This window comes from Astatotilapia calliptera, chromosome 5 (genome assembly GCF_964374335.1).
Source record: "Astatotilapia calliptera chromosome 5, fAstCal68.1, whole genome shotgun sequence".
NCBI lineage: Eukaryota > Metazoa > Chordata > Actinopteri > Cichliformes > Cichlidae > Astatotilapia > Astatotilapia calliptera.
In genome coordinates this window covers 747501-770000 of record NC_137426.1, presented here as the reverse complement: position 1 = coordinate 770000, position 22500 = coordinate 747501, and the positions used below count along the sequence as shown (strand labels likewise).

Genomic DNA, 22500 nt, shown 5'->3' with positions numbered 1-22500 from the left:
TTAAGCCCCGTAAGCCACCCCCCCGCTCCGCCCCTGCCCTGAATGTGACTATAACTAACATCAGACTCAGACAAACTACTGAAGGGAAAGTAAATATGTTTTCATTGTTTAATGTGAAATTATTGCCAGTGTGGTGAACGTGTCACATTTTATCTTACAAAGCTGCTAAAGCTGATTATTGATGACTGCTGGTGGTCACAGTGACGAGGTCATCCGTGATTTATTTACCTCTGAGATCACATCAGTACTGAACACCTGCGTCTCGTCTCAGCTGATGAAATGCTGCTAATGAGCGACTGTCATTTGTTTCATGGTTCGCTGCTCGGTCGCTCGGGTGAGCTGAAACGGTGGAACAAACGTAAGATCTGAAGCTTTCCTGACGGCGTGGTGAGGAGAAGAAGAGCTCCGGCTGAGCGTTTCTCTGTCAGTGACATTTATTGAAGGCAGCCTGCAGCTCTGACACTGTTAAGGCGACTGTGCGCGGAGATGTCGGCGGTTTCGTGAAATGTCAGGAGAGCAGAGTCCTCCTTCTTCTTCTGCACTTTCGTCCTCTCAGACTTTAACCTTTAGGACGAGCTCGGGGCCAAACCTCTAATAACGCTGTTTCTGAAAGGTTAAAGCCATTGCCGATAAAACGGATAAATTATACTTTTTAAGGCTGCTGCAGTTCAGGAAGCTGATGACTCTGAGTTAATTGTGCCCTTTGTTTTGTCTGCTCAGGTGGAATCTGTATCGCTCAGTCCCTGAAGATCCCTCACGACCACAAACCCTCCGACTTCGATAAAATCATCCGCCAGCTGCTGGACACTCGGTACGCCAGGGCGGTCATCCTGTTCGCCTCCGATGAAGACATCAGGTAATAACCCTGCTGAGGTAACGTGCAAAAGTTAAATACGTGACCTGAATCGTCGTCTTCAGCTCAGGATGAGAGAAAACGTCAGGACTGTGTTAGTGCCAGCAAACACAATGCTACGTTTTTCCTTTGCTATATTTAATGTATTCAGATGGATTTTTATTGGATGCTCAGCACATCAGGACTCTTCCAGCCGTACCCTCCATCCACTGAGAGGAAGTAAAAATGTTTGGGATAATGAGCACGACCCTGAGGGAGGAGCTCCTGCAGCTGACCCGGGACACGCTGGAGAGGTTACATCTCTCGGCTGGTTTGGGAACGCCTCGGTGTTCCTCGATGAGCTGGCGGGAGATTAGACTGCCGCCCCGTGACGTGAGCCGTGTTCATGAGTACCCACCATAAAATACTGAGGTTAAGATCAGGCTGAGGAAAACTCGACATCAGTCAGACACTCTGGTGTCTGCAGACTTCTGTTCCCCTGCGTTTCCACAGTCTTCTTCTCTGACTCAGCGTCTCCGTTGATCAGTTGCTCAGATGGAGCTCGTAGTCTTCAGCATCTTTAGGAAAGCCTGAACTAATCAGATAAGGTCCTGTAGGTGCAGCAGGTTGGTGGGTAACGACAGGTTAGGCTCTTTAGTGACCCTGTTGCTCCAGGACAGGTAAACTGATGTGGAAGCTAAAGTGTGGGTGGGGTCTGTGACTGCTTTCTCACGCAGGGGCATCCTGAACGCCAGTAAGCGAGCGGACCAAGTGGGTCATTTCCTGTGGATCGGCTCCGACAGCTGGGGCGCCAAAAACAGTCCCATCCAGCACCTGGAGGACGCCGCGGTGGGAGCCATCACTATCCTGCCGAAGAGGGCCACCATCAGCGGTAAGTCCGTCGCCGCTTATGGTTTCACGTTGCTCGTCTTTATGAGAATATGTGAGTGTAAAGTTCATCAGCTCGCTGCTACATGAAGGAAAGGAGAACTTGGTTTTCTGTCCTCGCCGCTCGCTCTTTTTCCTCCACGTCTGCCTGAATAAGCAGAACTTCAGAAAACTCAATCGCGTCGGGAACGCTCGCAGTCTCACTGGGTTTGCAGTGACACCAGATCGCTCAGGACTCTTTTGATGATTATTATTTTGTCGTCATTATTCTGCTTCTATCAGCACGGAGAGCTTTACTAAAGACCTCTGCTGCTCTTACTTCCTGTCAGACGAATAAAGTTTCACTGCGGCCTGAAAGTCGTGAAAACGTTCTCTGTAATGATTTTAAAGACATGACGACAAACGTGTTGATGCAGAGCTGCAGTCCAAAGACGTTCATGCTTTTGAATTTATAGAAAGTTTCAAATGTGTTGTGTTGGCATAAAAATGATTTCACTTCCTGTATTTCCTCTGATGTCACAGTGATGATCTTTTTTAAGCCCAATAAAGTCGCCGTCTGCAGGAGTCGGCTGAGGCTGGCTGTAGTTACTGTCGCAGTTTGAATTGTTTTATTCTGTCAGTTTGAGACGCTAATAAAAAGTCTCAGGTTTGATGTACACGGACACGCCGCTCACAGTTAACCTTAAACAGCTTATCCAAGGACACGTTTGCTTTTACTCTCCACAGTTTGATTAATTAAAGCTGAATGAAACCTTTAAGCAGACGGTTTGTTTGAGATATAATTAGTGTCACTGAGTCAAAACTAAAACATGTTTGTGTTTCTGTGACTCGCAGGTCACAAAGCGAACTTATTTTGAAAATCCCGACCTCTTCCTTTGTGTCAGAGTGTTTTTCTGAACTCTCTTCAGAGGTGTGACACGCAGAGAAGCGCCGCCATCGTAACGACGCTGAAACCGCAGATCAGAGGAAACGTAACGAGACCGCGGCCGACCTCCTCATCGGCGCTGATGACAGCGTTTAGATTACAGCGCGCGTTGTAACTACAGACGGCGGCGAGCGCGGCTGTCGTGTCAAACACAGATGGTGACGGGGATATACGGCGGCGGGTTGTTGTGCCACTTCAACGCTCTGACTTCAAATAAAGCCTGAGCTCTTTGTTCTTTTATTCTCGCTGCACTAATACTTCTGTCAGGAGGCGAACGGAAGCAGCGTTCCTGCTCGCGTAACGTCGCTCTGACCTTTTTTCTGCTGCCAAACACGAGCCGGGCAGACTCGGGCTGTCACCTCGGATCTGACGGGAGGTGCTGCGCTCATAAATTCTGCGCTCTGATGACTGATTTATGGAAATGGGGGTTTTCTGAGCATAAAGGCACTCGCAGAGAGCACTGCAGCGTAACGAGGGGCGGGGTGAGTCAGGTTTAAGGGCATCAGACCCATTACACCAGAGGGCACGCCGCGAGGAGCAGGAAGAGATGGGGTGATGGGGAGAAATTTAGCTTTATGATGAGAGTCACAGCCAGATTAACCTTCTGCACAAACCTCATCAGCGGCTGCCTGTGAAGTGTGCTCTGAGAGCAGCGTTTACATCACCCGCTGAGCCTGTGTGTTCGGGCTGAGCTCTGAGGGTGACTCAGCCTCACCAACAATACTCAAACTCCGGAGATTATGACTCTCAAAGTCCTTCTACAGGTCTCAGAGCTGGCTTCATTGTTATACTGCGACATTAACTCCAAACGGAGGCATGCAGGCCAGCGTGCATGGATGGACGGTGACGTGTTCACCCTCTCCGGGTTATCCGGGGCTCCGTCAGAATCGGTGCTTTTGTGAGGGCTCGCGCTGGCAGACAGTAAGTCGGGCACTAAGGTCCCGGCAGGGCGTTGAGGTGCAGAGCTCTCGGAGCAGCCAGGCGGCAGAGGGCGCACGCTTCACTGACCTCTTGTCTTTGTTTTTTGCGGATGATTCAATCCTGGTTTCAGGATCTCCAACTCGTGGCTGGCTCGCAGCTGAGTGGGAATCGGCTGAGGCGGCGGCGGCTCTCGGCTGGAAAAGGCTGGTTTCTGGGTCACCGATGAGTTTCTGCCTCAAGTGGAAGAGTCCACGTGTCTGAGGGTCGGGAACAGATGGGGTCATCTGATCCCACCTGCACACTGGTGAGCGTCGACTTACTGATCGGCACGCCTGCCCTCACCTGCGGCCCGTGAATAACGCCTCAGTGTGAGGAGCGCCGTCACTCAGGGGGAGTTTAGAGTAGATGCTGCTCCTCTGCATTGAAGGAGACGGCTGCAGGGAGATGCAGGAGGTGCTGAGGAGAGGGAGGTCTGGGCGTCTCAGTTGGACGCGTTGATGCTGCTTCAGGTCCAGCTGCACAGACGTGTAGATCATGGCGTCGCTGCCCGTCTGTCCTCGGCTCATCCAGGTGGAACAAACACGGTTTCCTGCCGTCTGTGAGCGACTGAAACATTTAAGTAGCGGCGTGCTTGTTCCTGTTTCTGCGCTCTGATAGGTTACGTCTGATTTTAACGCAGGCCTCTGTCCGACTTATAGACTTGTCCAGACAAATGTGTGCAGTGACAGGAGCCGTCCTCATTTATGCAGACATCGCTTTGCTGCGCACGCTCTCCCTCTGCGGCCTTCCCTGTCACACCGGCTGATATCGCATACATGTTAAAGACACTGAGGCTGATTATGAATAAATCAAGACCTCATTTCAAATCTGCAGCCAAGTCTGTGTTTCGGATCCCGGACGGAGGAGGTCAGCTTGGCTTTGATTTATTGTCTTTTCAGGTCTGAGAAAATAAATCCAGCTATTTTCATGTGAAACGTGGTGCTGCGAGCCTGAACGCAGCCCTGCTTACTGTGCGCGATAATTGCTGAGACTGAACCCAAGAGAGGAAGCGAGACAGAGGGGGGGTGTGGAGAAGAAAAGGTTTTAGTGAAAACACGTCGGGAACAAAGGCAAAGCAGAAGAGAAAGTTGAAGATGGGGTAGAATTAAGCTGCAGGCTGTGAAGTTTCCCCGTGACAGAAGATGCCTGCTGAGTCTGCAGTCTCCAGCCGGGATGGATCCACTTCCCAAACTCAGTTACAGCTTCTAATCCACAAATCTGAGCCTTTTAATGTCACACTGGAAAACTGGCCAAGCCGCCGAGTCTGCAAAAACCTGCAGGTGACGCATTCAGTGTTTCCCACCTGAACAGGTAAAGTTCAGTTCTTATTGCTGTGAACTGACAATTGGGCCTGTTTGCCACCAGACCGTCACTTGGATGTCTGGATCTCAGCAGGGAGGCGGAGTCACGGACAGGAAACGGAGGCTTCAGGGAGTCACTGAACCGAGGAGGCATGAAGCAGCTCTGTGCAGTCCAGGAGACAGAGGTCTAACTGCAAGAGAGGAAATTATGCAGCGAGGAGCCTCCCTCCAACTCCTCCACCTCCTCCACCCTCCCACTGCTCTCCAGCTCCAGCCTCTTTGTTTGAAGAGCTGCCGGCTCCAGCGTGCCCATGTGTGCACCAGAGATGGGAGGATGCGGATTTTAATCTGACTCCATGTTTAAAACATGATCAGCATCCGCCAAGACGGATGTCCTCCCTCACACCGCCAAACGCAGGAAATAACTGCGAGCGCAGCGTCACACAAATGGCGCTTTTGTTGTGATTTGGCGCTATATAAATAAAATTGAATTGAAAACAGAGGCAGGTGTAATATTTGATCAATCGATACTGCAAAGATGAAGTAACTAACACAGAACACGAAGTAAAAGAGCTGTGACGATGCACTTTACAACAGATTTTAGTCTCCGAGGGTCATCATGGTTTTTAGTATTTAGAGACGGCGATCTTATTTTAGAGATACCTGGGACGCCTCATTATTAGAGGTCCTAATCAGACGCCTGAAACACCTTCACAGCCTCCCTTTGATGTGGAGGAGCAGCAGCTCTTCTCTGAGCACCTCTTGCCCTCTCTAAAGGAGAGGCCAGCCTCCCTCAGAAGCAAACTCACTCTTCTATCCAAGATCTCGTTTTCTGGGAAGATATCAAACATCCAGAAAAATCAAGTCAAGCCAGTGGTACAGTACACAGTGAAGCGAGCCCGCGGTGCTATGACAGACAATAACACAGGACGTGTGCAAGTGTGCAAAAGCTGCAAAAAAACAAAGACGGTGCAGCAGAAACGTGCAACAACTGAGAACCCGACCACAGCATCACCAGCACTGACAAGAGCTCCTCTGTTCCTACAGAAATAACTCATGTGCATGCTAAAAGTTATTATATCCATATGACTGCACTGCACGCTGTTGAGATTAAGCAGGAACTATAATGTGAGTGGGTTGAGCCCAGGACAGCACAGCCTGACTCTGCAGGGACTGGTCCCACTGCAGGCCGAGTCTGTGGCTGCGCTGCCTCCGTGTCTGTTTCCTGGACTCCTCAGTCAGCGGGATGCTCTGTGGCAGCCCGTCACAGCCCATTCCTGCGGCTTTGCTCGCAGACGAAACACTAATCTGACAAACGGCAAAGAGATGGGAGGAGGAGACGTTTAGCCGCTGACACTGATCAGGCTAAGCATCCTTTCTCCTGCTTCACACCAACGTTCGTCTCCAGTCTCTCCACCCACCACACCACCCGCCTGCTGCATTTAGAGAAAATATCCACCTTTTGAATGAACGTTATTATCTGTGTTGCACATGGATATGCATGTGCTAAGACATGCATTATTGCAAATGCTCGTCTGGATGCTGCTCATCATGATTTCGTCCCACCAACACTGAAATGAAAGTCAGTTCAGCTGCTACTTTGTTTTACTGGATCTGATGGGAAACACTGGAGCAGCGGTCAGCAGCTTCCCACCGAGGATGTGGAAACCAGGCCGTGTCTCGCAGTCAGGCTGTAATTGTCCCAACCCACAAATCCACCTGCTTCATGGAGGATTTGGTGGATGGAGCCTCTTGTTGTTGAAAGCAGCTCCACTGAGGCCTGCAGTCAGTCTGGTTGTGCCGTGTGCTCTGCCCTCCACCTCTCACGCCGCTGCTTTCCTTTCACATTAAGGATTAGTCTTATCTTAAATAAGGGCATTAAACTACTTTTTCCAATTGTTTTTCCCACTCGAGGCGCGGCTAAGTAAGGGCGCTAATTGTCATTTCTCTGTTGCCCCGGCAGCGGTTTTGGCTGCGACTCAAGCCGCTGGCACCCTGTTTTCATTTAGGCCATTAGAGCTGGAGCTTGGCTGCAGAGGGAGCTGTGGCCCCACGTGGCCTCGGCTTGTTTGTCTTCTTTGTGCTTTCTGGATGATTTTGTGCACTAACAGCACACTTGTTGTTGTTCGTGTGAGATTACAGAAGACTGAGCCCAGAGAAGAAATGCACGCTGCTGCAGGGAGGCGTGCGCATCAGCACCGAGCCTCTGCGGAGCACCAAATACTACAAATACCACACGCTGACGTCGTTTAACCAGACACACAAAGACGAAGATGTTTCAGCTGAGAGAATTTTGTGAGCTGACAGCGAGCCCGGAGGACACAGCGTCAGAATCCCAGCTCCTGATTGGTCAGTGAGCTTGGGCTCAGAGGCGGGGTTGGAACTTCCTGTTCTGTGTGTTTTTCTGAATATGGATTTATGGATTTTTACTTCTCTGCATCCCTTTATCGTCTCAGAGTTTCTTCCCTCTGGCTTCACTTCCTGTTTTATTGTGAAGTTTAGCTCTTTGTGTGATTGTTTTTCTCTGGTTTTGCGTCCTGCGGTGTTATTGTGCTGCCCTCAGCAGCGTCTGACAGGCGCCATTAACTGCTGTGTTTGTAGTTATTGTCTCAGGTCCTTCGGCCTTCATCGTTTGGGGGGTCTGGCTTGTTTCCCAGCATCCGTCTTCCCTCCTGTTAGATGCCGTTGAATCCTGACACGTGTCTAACTCCCCCACAGGACCTGGTTTCCTTGCAGCGTCGTGGCTCCGCTGCAGAGACTTCTCTGAGTTTTCTGATCTTTTTCTTTCTTCATGCGTCAGGTTTTGGTTCTCTTTTCAGGCCTTGATCCAAACTCCAAAATCTGCGTATTTGAGGTTAAAAGCAAATAATTTCAAATGTCATCTCTACTTAATTATGAAGTCAGTGTTAGTCTGTATTGGTTTCTGCTTTGCTTTTATGTCCCTGTTTTATTTTGAAGGTTACTTCCTGTGTGGAGTTCTGTTTGAGTTCGTCCTCTCTTGCTCTTTGATTGACTTCTCCGTAGCTTTGTCTTCCTGTGTCTCAGCCCTCGTTTCTTTTCACACCTGATCAGCTTCTTTAGTTTCAGTCTGAACTTTCCCCATAAAGACGACGTTTCGTGACCTCGCTGTACCCAGTGAAGCTCCTCAGCATGTAACAAGGACGCGGTTCGATGGCCGTTACGATAGTTTCTGGGTTGTTCCGACCGGGTGTCCACAGACCGCCTGCCTGGAGTATGACAGAAGCCTCTCAGTTCAGACCTCCTGGTCGGATGTCGAGGGTTAAAGCGTTCACGTCTTTGCTCCTGCACAAGAAATACATGCTCGGAAAATTTTCATAAAGCGGCGTCGGCATCCATCAGTGTGTGAGGAAGAAAGGAAGCTGGACGGGTTAAAGAGGAAGGGCAGCAGAAAACACAGACTGCAGTTCACACACGGCGAGTGCGTGACGTTCAATATTCATGGAAACTGATCCAAATGACCACAGACTGTAGATAAAAAATGGCAGGAACATCCAGAATACAAAGATGCACCTGTCCATGGTCCGAGATCAGCAGCAGGCTCCGCCTCCTGGAGTGACACCGTCTGAGCCGCACGCACAAGCTGATGGCCGCCTCGTGTGGTTTTACCTACGAGAGGACAGGTGTGACACACCGAAGTGTTCAGGCCGACGGGGTTCCTGCTGATCCTTGTGCCTCGTGGCAGGTGAGCGCACTGGAGGAGTCAGAGGGCGTGGTTAAAAAGCTGTTTTATTTGTGTGGCAGAGAGTGAGCGTGTGCAGTGGACACAGTCCGGCTCGATGTTGTCCAATCGATGGCTCCGCAGCAGCGAGTCAGACTCCCTCCTGGCTCTCCTGCATGTGCTGTTGCTACGTGACGCCTGAGAGGAAGCGCAGCAGCGCAGGACTGTCAGCAACAGTGATCCCGTTATAAGCGGCGTAGTTGAGCGTCTCGTTTAAACACGAAGCAGCGCTGAAACACCAAAGCTGCAGTTCCTCTAATGTCCACTAGGGCTCAGGAAGTCTCACCTGACTCACCTTTTAGGTGAGCTGCAGGTTTTGGAGCTTGGTTTTTCAGATCCGAGAGTTTTGCTGCTGCTTTACCTGCACAGGTGCCTTTAGCCTGAACGTGACTCGGTCGTACCAGGAGAAGACGTCCAGGTCGGGTAACAAACGCCCGCGTGTCTGCTGCAGGCTGCTTCACATCGTTTGATAAAATTATCCAAAAAGTCCAAAACTCAGGAAAGAAACGCTGACCTGGAGCTGTTTACCGAGTGCGCGGCACAAATGAGCTCCTGCAGTTTCTCATACATTTAAATGAGCTTCAGCCGGACCCCTGTGTGCAGCAGCGCCCCCTGGTGTGTGGAGACCACCGCCTGCAGCATGCATACAGGCTGCTCATTAACCCGCTCTCAGGCCCATGCTGGAGAACTGCTGAGCAAACTGATGTTAAAATATGGCATAAATGTGCATGTGTTAGCCGCTCGCTGCACTCCTCGCTCTTTCCGGTTTCCAGAAACAAACTCCCAGAAAACATCTGCCCGACCTGCCGAGCACACGAGGCAGACGTGGCGAGGGAGAAAGTCTGAGTCTAATGATGCGTTTGAGGGAGCATTTATCTGATTTTTCCTTGATTTCATAAGCGCCGCATCAGCGTCTCTGTTACAGCGACGTGTGTTTGAGGGTCTGAGTGCTGCTTTGTTTCGATGTCAAAAACAAAACGAGCCATAAAAAAGGAAAAAGCAGCGTGACTCAGTCACGCCAGCGACTGTAAATCGGTGGGATGACGCGTCACGCGGCCGGACACGCCGTACATCGAGCTGTCAGTGAAGTCTGTGACCCAGAAAATCTGAACAAGAGCAACAACAACAAATCTCTGAAGCGTCTCCCCGTGTGTCCGACACAGCGGTGCTGCTGTCAGACTGACGGACTGAAGCAAAATCAGGCGAATTCTCAGGCAGCTTCTGTTAACATCTCTCCTCTCACCAGTAAATCCCGCCTCCAGCATGTCCTCATTTCCTGTTTTGCTTCTCAGTTTCTTATTTGAAGCACAAACTTCTGAATCCTTTCTGTTTACATTCATTATTCATCGTTTCAACAATGGAAAAGCAGACTTCTTGAAATAGACGGCACAGCTGTCCCTCTGCAGCTCGCAGAGACTCCAAGTGCCTGTCAGTCAGATACCCTGAGAGTCGCCATCACGGCTGTCCTACTTTGAGCTTCCAGGCTCAAAGCTTCAGTCGCAGCGAGGAGAAAATCCTCCATCCGTCACAGTGTGCAGACGCAGGACTTCAAGTGATTTCACTGACTGATGCTGGACGTCTGCAGAGCTGCAGAGAGCGCGTCCACATCCAGGCCCACGGGAGAAAAACTCGCTTTCCTGGACGCTCTGTGCAGGCACGCTCGTGTTCGGCGACCCCTAGTGGCCAAAAATATGAAACCAAAACGTACAACTGATCCCAGAGAGGCGAGCTCCGATCACCTGGCTCAGGTGTGTTTACTTTCGTTATCTGCCGAAACAGTCACATGATGTGTGAAACCACGAACTGCTGCAGTCATGCAGAAACGAGCAGGCATGGGGACGGTATGGCGCAGATACAGTGTCACGGTGCATTCACACCGAACGCGACCAGAGCGTCAGGTTTACATGTCAATGGAGGAGCGCGACGAAGCGAAACCTCAGAAGCAGATCTGCGTCACGAAAACGCTTTTCTGCCTGATCCGCGCGACCAAGTAGCGCGACTGACACATTTGAAGCGCGAAGTAAAATACGCGCTGCAGTTTTTGTGTTGCATTTTGTGCATTTGTGCTTATCGCGTCTACCGCTCGAGTTGGAAAAATCTGAACTCCCAGCACCAAGTCACACCACAACAACCAATCAGGAGCCTGGTGACGTGATGCTCTGACCTAGGTCAAAGGGGCGGGTCCAGCCAAAGCCCTTCATTCTAGCAGTCAGTAGTTTTCTGACGAGGCAGCAGCAGAAACAATGTTTCTCCTCCTCCCTGAGGCTCTTCCACTGTAAGCCTCTGTAAATACTTATGTTTTATATATTTATGTTTAATGTTTTCATTTTAATATTATTTCTAATACATCTTTGTAATGACTAATGTGTAAGTCTGATTCTGATTGTGTCAGGATGGCCTCACAGACCTGCAGAGGTCACGACCCTAATCCCAGGCTGTCAGGAATTATTACAATGAATGCGTCACCTGCCAAGGACGTCTGAGCGGTATGGGTGACGGACGGCGAGCACGGAGTGAAGGCGGCTCTTATGGGAAGCAGGAGATGATTAAGTGCACTTTTTTAGATAAAGGACTCGTCTCCTTATGACTCCGTTTCCGGTGATTGTCGGGCTGTGAGCGGTGGAGACAAAGCCACCAGCAGAGAGACGAATGAAATCTGACTCCACTGGTCTGCAGACGTTTTACCCCGTTGCATATCTTAGTGTTAGCATGCATGCGTCACAGGAAACGCCAGCTTGTCTCGACTGAGCTGTTCACTCAGTCGAGGAACTAAAAACACGGGTGCTAAAAAAAGCTTTGCCTTCAAAGTAGAGATGGCACGATACCACTTTTTTATGTCCGATACCGATACCGATATCATAAATTTGGATATCTGCCGATACCGATATGAATCCGATATAGTGTTTTTTAAATATCTTGCTGCATTTTGTATAAGTTCATACTCAAGTTTAAAACAACAACTACACTAAAGCTATTCTGTTATACCTGTATGCAAAAAAAAATATTTCATAGTTCAGCAATACTGATCAATCTAATAAACTTAAACCTGCACCATCCTCCCTATTCTGGTATTTTAAAGAGTACTTAGCATAAATATTAAGCAACCTAACTAATAGGGTTCCAACTCCCAGCAACAACAAAAAGAAATAAATAAAAAATAGGGAACCACCCCTCACGCTCCACCTCATGATGCTTAATCGACGTAATCAACCTTAATTTGATGCAGTGTGAAAAAAAATGCACAGAAATCAATTATTTTTCAAGAAATATTAAATAGATTCAACATCTTTCTTCAACAAAATTGCAGACTGCACAGATGGTACCTTCCCAAAGGAAAAAGTACTATAGCTTACTAGGGTATATATATTAGACTTAATAGTCACTATATACAGTAATGGACTTCTATTCATTTTACATCAAATTAAAACTTTGGGTGTCAGATAATTATTTATTAAAAGCTAGACATTTTAAATGAGAATAAGAAAGAAAAGTATGTCTTTGTGCCCCCTTTTCCCTGTTCATGCCCTATCGGCCCCCCTGGCTAAACTTTGCTAGATCCGCCCCTGCACAGTTACCAGCGTCAGCTACGTAGAAAAAGATCCTCGAGTAGAAAGTAATATTAAATAAATTCTAACAACAGCTGATCAAGCTTAAACGTGCTGCTGTTGTTCAGCCGCTGGTTTCCTCTTTCTGGTGCAAAGTGGGCCAAAAACAAAGACGGACTCGCGACAGAAAAGCCGATCAGCTGATCGTTAAGCAGTTTCACGATTGAAGTAGCAGCAAGAAGAGGCAGTCGCTCATTAAGCTTAACACAGGAATGCTTTACAAACATTCAGAGATGGACTTACACACTTGCTTTACTTCTCTCGGGATAACTTTGTCGGAGATGAAATGCCGGGTTGCTAGCGAAGCTCCACATGCTATCCAGACCACCGACAGGTCCCGCATGCCACAGCCGCTCTATCACGTGATGCATACTGCTCCGACTGCTAACGTTCTGAGGCGAGTTACGGCGCGTTGCAAGTTTTGTGAGGTGCTTTCGTGATATTTAATGGATCGGATTACATTTTTTATTTTTCTCCGATATCCGATCCAGTAATTTAGGTCAGTATCGGACCGATACCGATACGTAATATCGGATCGGGCCATCTCTACTTCAAAGTAAGTGTTGCACCTTTTGAAATGTATTGTTGAAGCATCGATGAACAGCTTTTACTTTGAAGGTGCCTGTGTATGCGTTATCCCGTTTCTCCTCCGCTTGGCTCACGGCTAGCGATGGTTAGCGACATGTCACGTGGTCAGTGCCACGCCCTCTCAGCCTCCAGGAGCGTGGAGTGCACTCCGCACCTGCCCACGTTGTGTTGTTGTGTGTTGTTGTGGCGCGCTCTCATCGGAAGAATTCCAGCAGCAGATGCACGAACAGGTCGCACGCATGGATGATAAACGTGCTGCCAGCTTCCTGTCACAGCACCTGTTGTGATGTCAGGTGGTTGTTATTCGGATTATTTTGTCAGTATATGAATAAAATTCTGTTTTTGACCCGTTTCTTGTTTTTCAGTGATAATCTCTTAATTTGCTTATGCGATTAGAAACCTACGCACCACCCTCCTCGGCTCTCGGGGCCTTTGTGATTTGTGCAAAGGTTACACGGTTGGAGCTATTTCTGGTGATCCGCAGCTCCGTTTCTATTCATCCCGGTGGAATTCCCTTTCCTGCCAGGAATGTTATTACCATATGTGAGGGTTTTGTTGTTGCTGCGGTCTTGGCGTGTGTTCGGGCAGCGTTACACAACGTTGTGAGCTCTTTAAACTGGCAGGAAGTTGTGGAAAGAATCTTTGACGGGTACTTTCTTTATCTACATTAGCTCCATCCTGAGCTGTCGAGTTGTTCCTGTTGTTTTCTTCGACAGCAGCAGAATGAAGTGTTTCCTGAAGAACTCCCCTCTGACAGCACTTTAGATGGATTACATAAAGGCCTGATTAAAATGCAGCACAGATGAGCAGATAAACACTCACATACATTAGGAAACACGTCCTGTTTGCTTTGAGTCTTCGTGCTCGAGTGCTCCGGGCTGTCGCCGCCTAATGAATCAACCTCTGTTTTGTTTTCCGACCTGCTGCCGGATGTCTTTCAGGGTTCGATGCCTACTTCACTTCGCGGACTCTGGAGAACAACAGGAGGAACGTGTGGTTTGCCGAGTACTGGGAGGAGAACTTCAACTGCAAACTGATGAGCTCCTCCAAGAAGGACGAGAGCAGCAGGAAGTGCACAGGTGAGCGCTGGCGCCGTTTGTTTACTGCAGGTGTGTGTGGATACAGAATAAAGGAAGCCACGCCCACCCGGGACAGGTGGAGAGCAGCGAGTCTCCATTACTCGTTTGTTTGTTGGAGGCTCCATTTTCACTTCTTCTGTGCGACAGCAGGTCTGGACCCTCATCCGTCACCGCACGGTCACAGATGCTGGGTTTAGCTACCCGCTGATTTTTATTTCTAACGCCGTGTACAATTGTTGTGAAAATGTCTCGGGAGGGTTCGGAGACTCGCCCACTCGTTTTACAAAGCTCCCACGTGGGGTTGATCCCACCACGTGTCTGATTTTAGAACAGAAAGCACGACTAATGAAGCAGATCTGAGAGTTACTCCTCGTTTTGCGTTCCGGCTTTGGGTGGAAGAACTGAAGCAGAGCGCTGGCTGATGGTGAGAGCTTCGAGGTAAAGCTGGAGAATCAGCCTCACGCAGCAGATCGTCAGAGTATCCGAGTCATTCACGGGACAGACAGCGAACGTTCCTGGGTTTGTGTTATTTTCCACAGATCTGATTGGTCAGTAGGTGGTTATTTCGTAGCTGGCAATCTCTGGAAGGTTAGGTCATGCTTGTTTTGGAACGTTAAAGCCGGCGTTCCCACAGCGTTCCCACGGCGTACGGGGCACCGGAATGCTGCTGAGTCTGGTTCTGTGGTCAGACCTGTAAGCCTCCTGCTCTTGTTCCACTGGTTGTGTTTCATTGAGCAGTGTGTTTGTGACACTCATGCTTGATTTCTTTAATCGGCTTCTTTTAATCTGTGATGATTTTTAAGGTCATATGTGATGTGATGAACTTGACATCCAGGTAAACGTCTCGCCGAATCTGTGTTTGACGCAGAAATGAAAACACAACAAACACTTCGAGCCGTCACGACTACAGCCGCCACTCTGACCCACGCCGCTCCGTCATAACCAGCTCTGACACTTTCAGCTCCTCCTGCAGATCATTCAGGAAACGGCAGGTTTAAAAACGCTTTCCCTCGTCCTGCGCGACTCTGAGAGCGACGGTCCGTCTACATGTCTAAACACAGACGTCAGAGGGAACCGCAGCAGTAAAGTGCTACAGCACAGCCTCTCACACCTGTGCAGGTCCTGGTGCAAACACACTGTAGTCTGATGAAGCTTGGAGCATGTGCACGCACACATTTATACGTGTGAGGGTGTTGGAATAAGGATGGATGGTGACTGCAGGAGGACCTGGCACTATATACATGTAGCACATAGATTTGGATAATTCAAGTAAACAGTATGTAGGGCTCACTGTGGCCCAGGTGAGGTGGCGGCGTGAGGGATCGGCGTGGCGCTCTGTGGAGACGTGGTTGTGGCGTACATGAAGGTAAAGGTGTGCAGAGATCAGAGAGCCGGGGCGATGCGGTAGATGAAAGCAGCAGTAAGACGAGTGAAGAGACCCACCGACATCAAGGCTAACGCTGCGTACCTCGGGAACCGCCTGGGCGTGTCTCGCTACTGGGCCGTGCCGTGATTGGACTCCTTAATCTGATGAACTCTGTCGCTCATCGACTCGTAGCTTTTCTCTGGGGAAGCTTTGCTGCGTCTGCAATGCTAACCAGCACCTCAGGAGCCGCTCTGGACCACGATCGATAACGCCTCGCCGACAGTGACCCGGTATGATGGTGCGAGCAGGCCCTGAACGCTAATGAACCCGTTCTATTAGGCGTATTGATCGCAGCCTCGGGAGAACACATTATCTTGTCTGACTTACTTTTCTTCCCCTCTCCGCCTCGTTGCGTTCCTGTTTCATTTCCCGCTCTGCTCGACTGATATTTAAAGAACTACACAAACACTCACAGACGAACGTTCACTTAATCTGCTGCTCGCCGCCACACTGACTGTCACACGCGCTCGGATCAGCTCCAGAACCGAACCTCCGCTCGCAGGCGGGGACCGCCTCCCGGCCGAGACCGTCCACTCCTGTCACATGACTCCGACAGGAACACTACACCAACACGGGAGCGTCACTTCCTGTATGTGACCACGTCAGAGAGGACGAGCTGCTGGTGTGTGTGAGTCTGTCTGTGTGTGTGTGTCTGTGTGTGTCTGTGTGTCTGTGTCTGTGTGTCTGTGTCTGTGTGTGTGTGTGTCTGTGTGTGTGTGTGAGTTCTCGTCCAGAGCAGCTTTGCATGACTCACAGCTGGAAATAATCCTTCTTTATGTGACACTGACCCCCGATGCAGCTCCTCACTTCTTCCTCTGTCTGAAACGAGCTGTTTTAGCTCCACCCCCTTTAGTTTGGCTGCTCCTCCAAACTGCAGGTATCCTGTCGTTAAGTCTGACGTCACTAGCCGTGTCTGGGCCTAAACTCCGCTGCAGGTCCATATATCAAACGATCACTATGGCGTTACTGAGAGTTGAAAAACTGTCTAAAGTCTTTCATCTTTAATAAAATGATCAGCGTTCTGCTCTACCAGGTGTAACAATTGAGTTTAACATCCAGGCATCCATGAAAACGGAATTTATGACATTTAACGGAGTTAGAAGTTAGCAGGGAGTTAGCTCGCTAGCTTCTATCTAAATACAATATAGCATGTCCTGACTGCGGGGTTTTGGAAACAAATTAAAACGTACAGCTCTGTTATCACTTCCAGCATAAATGAAGACAGAAAACTAAACAGCAGTGACGTTTGTAGGGTTACTGAAGTTGGGCTAGCTGGTATATAATGATGTGCTACGTGACCGCTAGCGACACAGCTATGTTAGCATAATATAAACAAGCTAACTTTTTTTCCACTGGATAAAAGTTAACGTGAGTGTTCTCGGTGGTCAGAAACAAATGTAATCGCATGGCAGGATGCTGTAAAAGGACCAAACTTCAGCCAGGAGAACAACTGAGATAATCCATCCACAATACGAGGTTAGTCATTCATATACTGCTGCATGGGCTGGGCTGTAGCTACATCCTAAGGTTTTAAAAACTGAGCTTAAATAAATGATTAGTGGTAATAAAAGCCGAGGGAGGTCAACAGTGATCACTGACTGTTTTAGGAGCTTTTTGAGATTAAATAGAAGAAAATACATAACATTAAACATGTTAACAACACAAAAGCCACATTAAACGCAGACTACTTTAGACCCGGAAGTAGGATTCGTCGCGTCATCACTGAACAACCGGATTGAGAGCATGTGGGTGGGGCTTCTGTCAGGCAGCAGCTCAGTTTAGAGTTTTGAAGCGTTGACTTGAGCGTGTTCGGTCGATGCCGTGGTGAATTGACCTTATGTACATATTTGAACGAGAGGGCGGAGCAATAATTAAACCCAACACTGTAAGATGTATGAAACCGGAATTAGCTGATGACCTCAATGTTTTTTTTGCGCGTTTCGAGGTGCCTGCTGTGGCGGCAATTCAGACCCCTGCACCCGCTCCCGCTGCTGAACCAGCACCACTGATACTCTCTGAGCATGAGGTGAAGAAAACTCTGAGGGCAACAAACTGCAGGAAGGCAGCGGGACCAGATAGCATACCGGGACGTGTGCTAAGAGTATGTGCAGATCAGCTGACCACAGTTTTCACCAGCATCTTCAATGCCTCTCTGGCCCAGCAGGTAGTCCCCACCTGCTTTAAAACATCAGTGATTGTTCCGATCCCGAAGAACACTCGCCCAGCCAGCCTAAATGATTATCGCCCAGTAGCCCTAACATCTGTAGTGATGAAGTGTTTTGAGAGGCTCATGAAACCCTTCATCAGTTCCTTCCTCCCTCCTGACTTCGACTCACTGCAGTTTGCATATCGGACAAACAGATCTACCGGAGACGCTGTAGCACAGGTCCTGCATACCACACTGAGCCATCTAGATGAGGGATGTGGGAACAATGTGAGAATGCTGTTCATAGATTACAGCTCAGCTTTCAACACCATAGTGCCCCACACCCTCTCGGGTAAGCTCCAAGATCTGGGATTCAGTACATCTTTGTGCAGGTGGATTTATAGCTTCCTGACCGCGAGGCCACAGTCAGTGAGAATAGGGGATGTGTACTCCCATACACTCTCACTGAACATAGGGGCTCCCCAGGGATGTGTACTGAGCCCCCTTCTCTACTCCCTCTACACCGCGGACTGCACGGCCAGACACCCCACTAATTCCATTGTGAAGTTTGCTGACGACACAGTGGTGGTGGGACTCATCTCCAGGAATGACGAGAGGGCCTACCGAAGCGAGGTGGATGGACTAGCAAAGTGGTGTGAGGCAAATCACCTCTCCTTGAACATCAGCAAAACAAAGGAGATGGTGATCGACTTTAGAAGACAGAGAGGAGAGAAAACTCACACCCCAATTCAGATCAATGGAACCCCTGTGGAGAGAGTCTCCAACTTCAAATACCTCGGTGTTCACATCAACGAGGACCTTACTTGGAGTACACACACGGACTTCCTCATTAGTAAAGGCAGACAGCGCCTCTATCACCTGAGGCGTCTAAAGAGGTTTAAGATCTCCAAGAACTTACAGAGGAGATTCTACACTGGTGTCATTGAGAGCATTTTGTGCAACAACATCATGGTGTGGTACGGGAACTGCACAGTACAGCAACAGAAAGCCCTGCAGAGGGTTGTGCGCACAGCTGAACGCACTATGGGAACATCTCTACCAGCACTGCAGGACATCTACGCTGAAAGGTGCAGATCCCGGGCCATCAGGATCACTAGGGACTCCAGCCATCCCGCCCATAAACTGTTCAGGCTGCTGAGGTCAGGGAAACGCCTCTGTAGCCTGAAAACAAGAACAGAAAGGTTCAGGAGGAGTTTCTACCCACAAACAGTGAGACTCCTCAACCAAAAACGCAAACCGGATAATATGCTGGACAATCTCACACATAGTACATAATTCGCACTTTACTTTCTTCTTTCCTGAACCTTATCTTATCTTATCATATTATATAAGATAAGATAAGATAACCTTTATTAGTCCCACACGTGGGAAATTTGTTTTGTCACAGCAGGAAGTGGACAGTGCAAAAGTTATGAGGCAAAAATTAGAATACAATAAGAATAAATACAGTACACAACTGTACAGAATAGAATAAAATAAAATACTATATACAGTAGAATAAAATAAAATAAATATACAATAAGATAAAAATAGAATACAAATACAAATACTATATACAACTGAGTAAAAATACAACGATGACAGAAAGGATTATTGCACTTAGTATTATATATACATTTGTACTTATGTAAATATGCATATTTTTATAGTTTTTCCTGTCTCTTAGTTTAGGTAAAAGTTTTTCTAGTATGTTTCTCACAGTCGGGGGGAGTAGTTTTTAGCCAGGAAAAACATTTCACTGTATGTTGTACTAGCTATAACTACATGTGACAAATAAATAAAGAATAAAGAATAAAGTTATCAGCTGATGCTTGGATATCCATCCATCAGCATCCACAGACTGTATGAGAGCATCACACAGGAGCTGATTAGCGCTCATGCCGGTCGTCCTGCTGCCACACGCAGCAGCAGGTTTCCTCACTTTACAGTCAGACGTTTGTCACACCGACGGCGTTTATGGCCTCGATGTCGGCGGGGAGGAAATGAGTCATGAGAGGATACTTTGTGCCGTTTAATTTGTTCATCTTGGCAGCTGTTGGAGATTAAGAGGTCAAATTTACGGAGCGGGATTCCAGGAATCCAGGACAAACATGGCGGTGCTCCAGGTTATAGTCTGCACCCATCAGATCCACGGAGACTGAATCTGTTGTAAATGAAGTTTTCCATCATTTCCTCGTCAGCTTTAATTATTTGATCTCAGAGCAAAAGTCGAAGTTCTGATCATTTTGACTTTTTACCTTCATGTTGTAGAATTAAACATTCGACTTAAATTTTTATTTATCTCGTTTCTTTACTCTCATTTAAAATGTGTTTATTTATTTTTTTCATTTTTATTGTCCATAAGTTTTTTGCTGTATTACAAAATGAAGTTTTAATAATTCACATTGGTAATGAATCATGTTGACTCTTTTGTCTTTTTAACTTGCATGCAGTCGTTTTATGTCCCACATTAAATAAATCAAAAGTTTATTACAGCACGAGAAAAACATTAAAGTCTGAAGTTATTGTGTAAAAAAACTCAGTCCTCTATTTTTCCTCTTTCATAAAAATGAATTTTTTACTAAAAATTGAATAATTTTTTCTCCTCATAACTTTCCAGCAAATATAAGAATTATTGAGGTTTTTTTATCAAGAGGAAATTTAATCTTGGAGGTTTTTCCTCATTTATCTGTCTGTCACACACACACACACACACACACTCTCTGACTCACTCACTGGCCTGCTCCAGTCACTTTGTGGAGCATTGGACTGCCATTACCTCATAAGACTTTGTTATTACACTATCTCTTACCGTACACTACTAAATCTCCATTTGCACTATTTGCCTATTTTGCACCACTATGCCTCCTTACTTGAATATTGTATATTGTATATTGCATAGCTTTTTTTTTTTTGTTATACGTAAAATTGTATTGTATTTATTTAAATTTTTACTTTTTAATTATTTTATTTGCATTTTTCTAATCACTAGGGTTTGAGAGTAACGCAATTTCTATTCTCTGTATGTCCTGTACATGTGGCAGAATTGACAATTAAAGTTGACTTGACTTGACTTGACTTATTTATTTAGAAACAGGATATTTTCACCCATAATTTTAAACTGTGTGTTGCTTTATTATGTTATAAATATTGCAGTGAGATACAGAAGCTGAGCTGAGCTGCAGAAGCGCTCATTAACTGTGAAATCTCTCCTTTAAAACAGTTCCTTTAATGACACATTTGGCTGTTTTCTTCTTTCACTGATGTCTTCTTAAAACTGAGATGATGCACACCAGGACGCTTCCTCCCGGGAACCAGTTTTTTTAAGTGCCTCCAAACATGGTGTTGCTACCACAACTAGGGCAATTATTTGTGTTATTAACCCACTTACTCAAACTGCAGGGAGGCGAATTACAGAGCGTGAAAATGAATGTGACATCTGCTTCATATGATTTCATCCTGAGGTCACAGAGCTCCTTTGGATGAGGAGGATTCTTCTCTTGTAGAAATGACTACAGTCCAACTTTAGATCACAACTCAGCTGTGCTGCTTTTAGTACAGGCAGTGAGAAACGAACACAGACGCTGGACTTTCCCACTTTCACTGCAGACAGTGAACTAACCACAGACACTGGACTTTCCCACTTTCACTACAGACAGTGAACTAACCACAGACACTGGACTTTCCCACTTTCACTGCAGACAGTGAACTAACCACAGACACTGGACTTTCCCACTTTCACTACAGACAGTGAACTAACCACAGACACTGGACTTTCCCACTTTCACTGCAGACAGTGAACTAACCACAGACACTGGACTTTCCCACTTTCACTACAGACAGTGAACTAACCACAGACACTGGACTTTCCCACTTTCACTGCAGACAGTGAACTAACCACAGACACTGGACTTTCCCACTTTCACTGCAGACAGTGAACTAACCACAGACACTGGACTTTCCCACTTTCACTGCAGACAGTGAACTAACCACTGACCTGACTTTCCCCTGTTACAGATGTTTGGTTTTGTCAGGCATCAGTTCAGGGTGCAGGTGCATCATGGGTACTGTAGGCGCCTCTCTGGCTCTGATTTTCTTCTTTGAATGGTTTTTGGGGTGAAATGTGGAGCCTGTCGTATGTTTTGGCGTCGCTCTTGTCCCGGACAGCTCCTGAATGGCTCTCTCTCATTAACAGCCTCCGTGTTGTGATGTGTTCAGGGTCTCCTGCGGCAGGTGGTTGAAGGCTAACGGCCCGGGGTGAGGACAGCTGCAGGATAACATTGTGCCGGCGGTGCCTCTGAAGGCTGCCGTGCAGATAAGATTGTGCCAGCAGCTCCGGGGTGTGAGGTGGTCCAGAGAGGGACTCCTGTTTATGAGATAACATTGAGCTCGGCTCCCTTTGCCTCTGGCAGATAAATATGGAGGTTTGGAGAGGCGGGGCCTCGGGAGGGTTTAAGAGCAGAGATAGGACGACGCCGTCAGTCTCTGCCTGTGACCACATTATCTGGAAGCCGTGCTATTCGCTGCCGTACGTCTGCCTTCTGGCCATCCTGGGCCTCGCCACCTCTTCCTGAACAGCACAAAGACAGAAGTACAAACACCGCTGCTCCCGAGCTCCTCGCTGGTCAGCTGACGGAGCCGAGCGCTCTGAGTCGCTCTGGGCTGAGACCAAAGATCTGAGCTCCTCAAACAGAGAGAAAAGCATGAAGACAGACGAGCTAGGACGGAGACGCCTCAAAAACAAAGATGCGTCCTTTAAACGCGGAGCCAAATGAAGGAGGCAGACGTGTCAGTGCCAACCAACCATCGCCTCAGAGTCAGGGATGAGACATCGGTGTAAACACTGTACTCGCTCGTATCCATACTTTACACTGTGATGTAGGATTTAATGATACAGACAGACGAGCTGTGTGTGAGGCTGACCTGCTGAGGGGGCGTGGTCTGTGTGAGTAACAGATCTTCTTTGGAGCTTCCTTTTGTTCTGCTCTCTGGGTCAGACTCCGATGGAACC

The 22500-nt window shown here is 47.9% G+C and overlaps 1 protein-coding gene across 2 annotated transcripts in view; it reads left to right on the top strand.

Moving 5' to 3' along the window:
• Window positions 1–22500, top strand: part of grm7 (glutamate metabotropic receptor 7) — a 164661-nt gene that overhangs the window by 96160 nt on the left and 46001 nt on the right. For both annotated transcript variants that reach the window (XM_026166575.2, XM_026166574.2), the window contains exons 3-5: window positions 721–856; window positions 1570–1724; window positions 13780–13917. In XM_026166575.2, the coding sequence (XP_026022360.1) occupies window positions 721–856; window positions 1570–1724; window positions 13780–13917 (429 nt within the window). The remainder of the gene's footprint in view (window positions 1–720; window positions 857–1569; window positions 1725–13779; window positions 13918–22500) is intronic.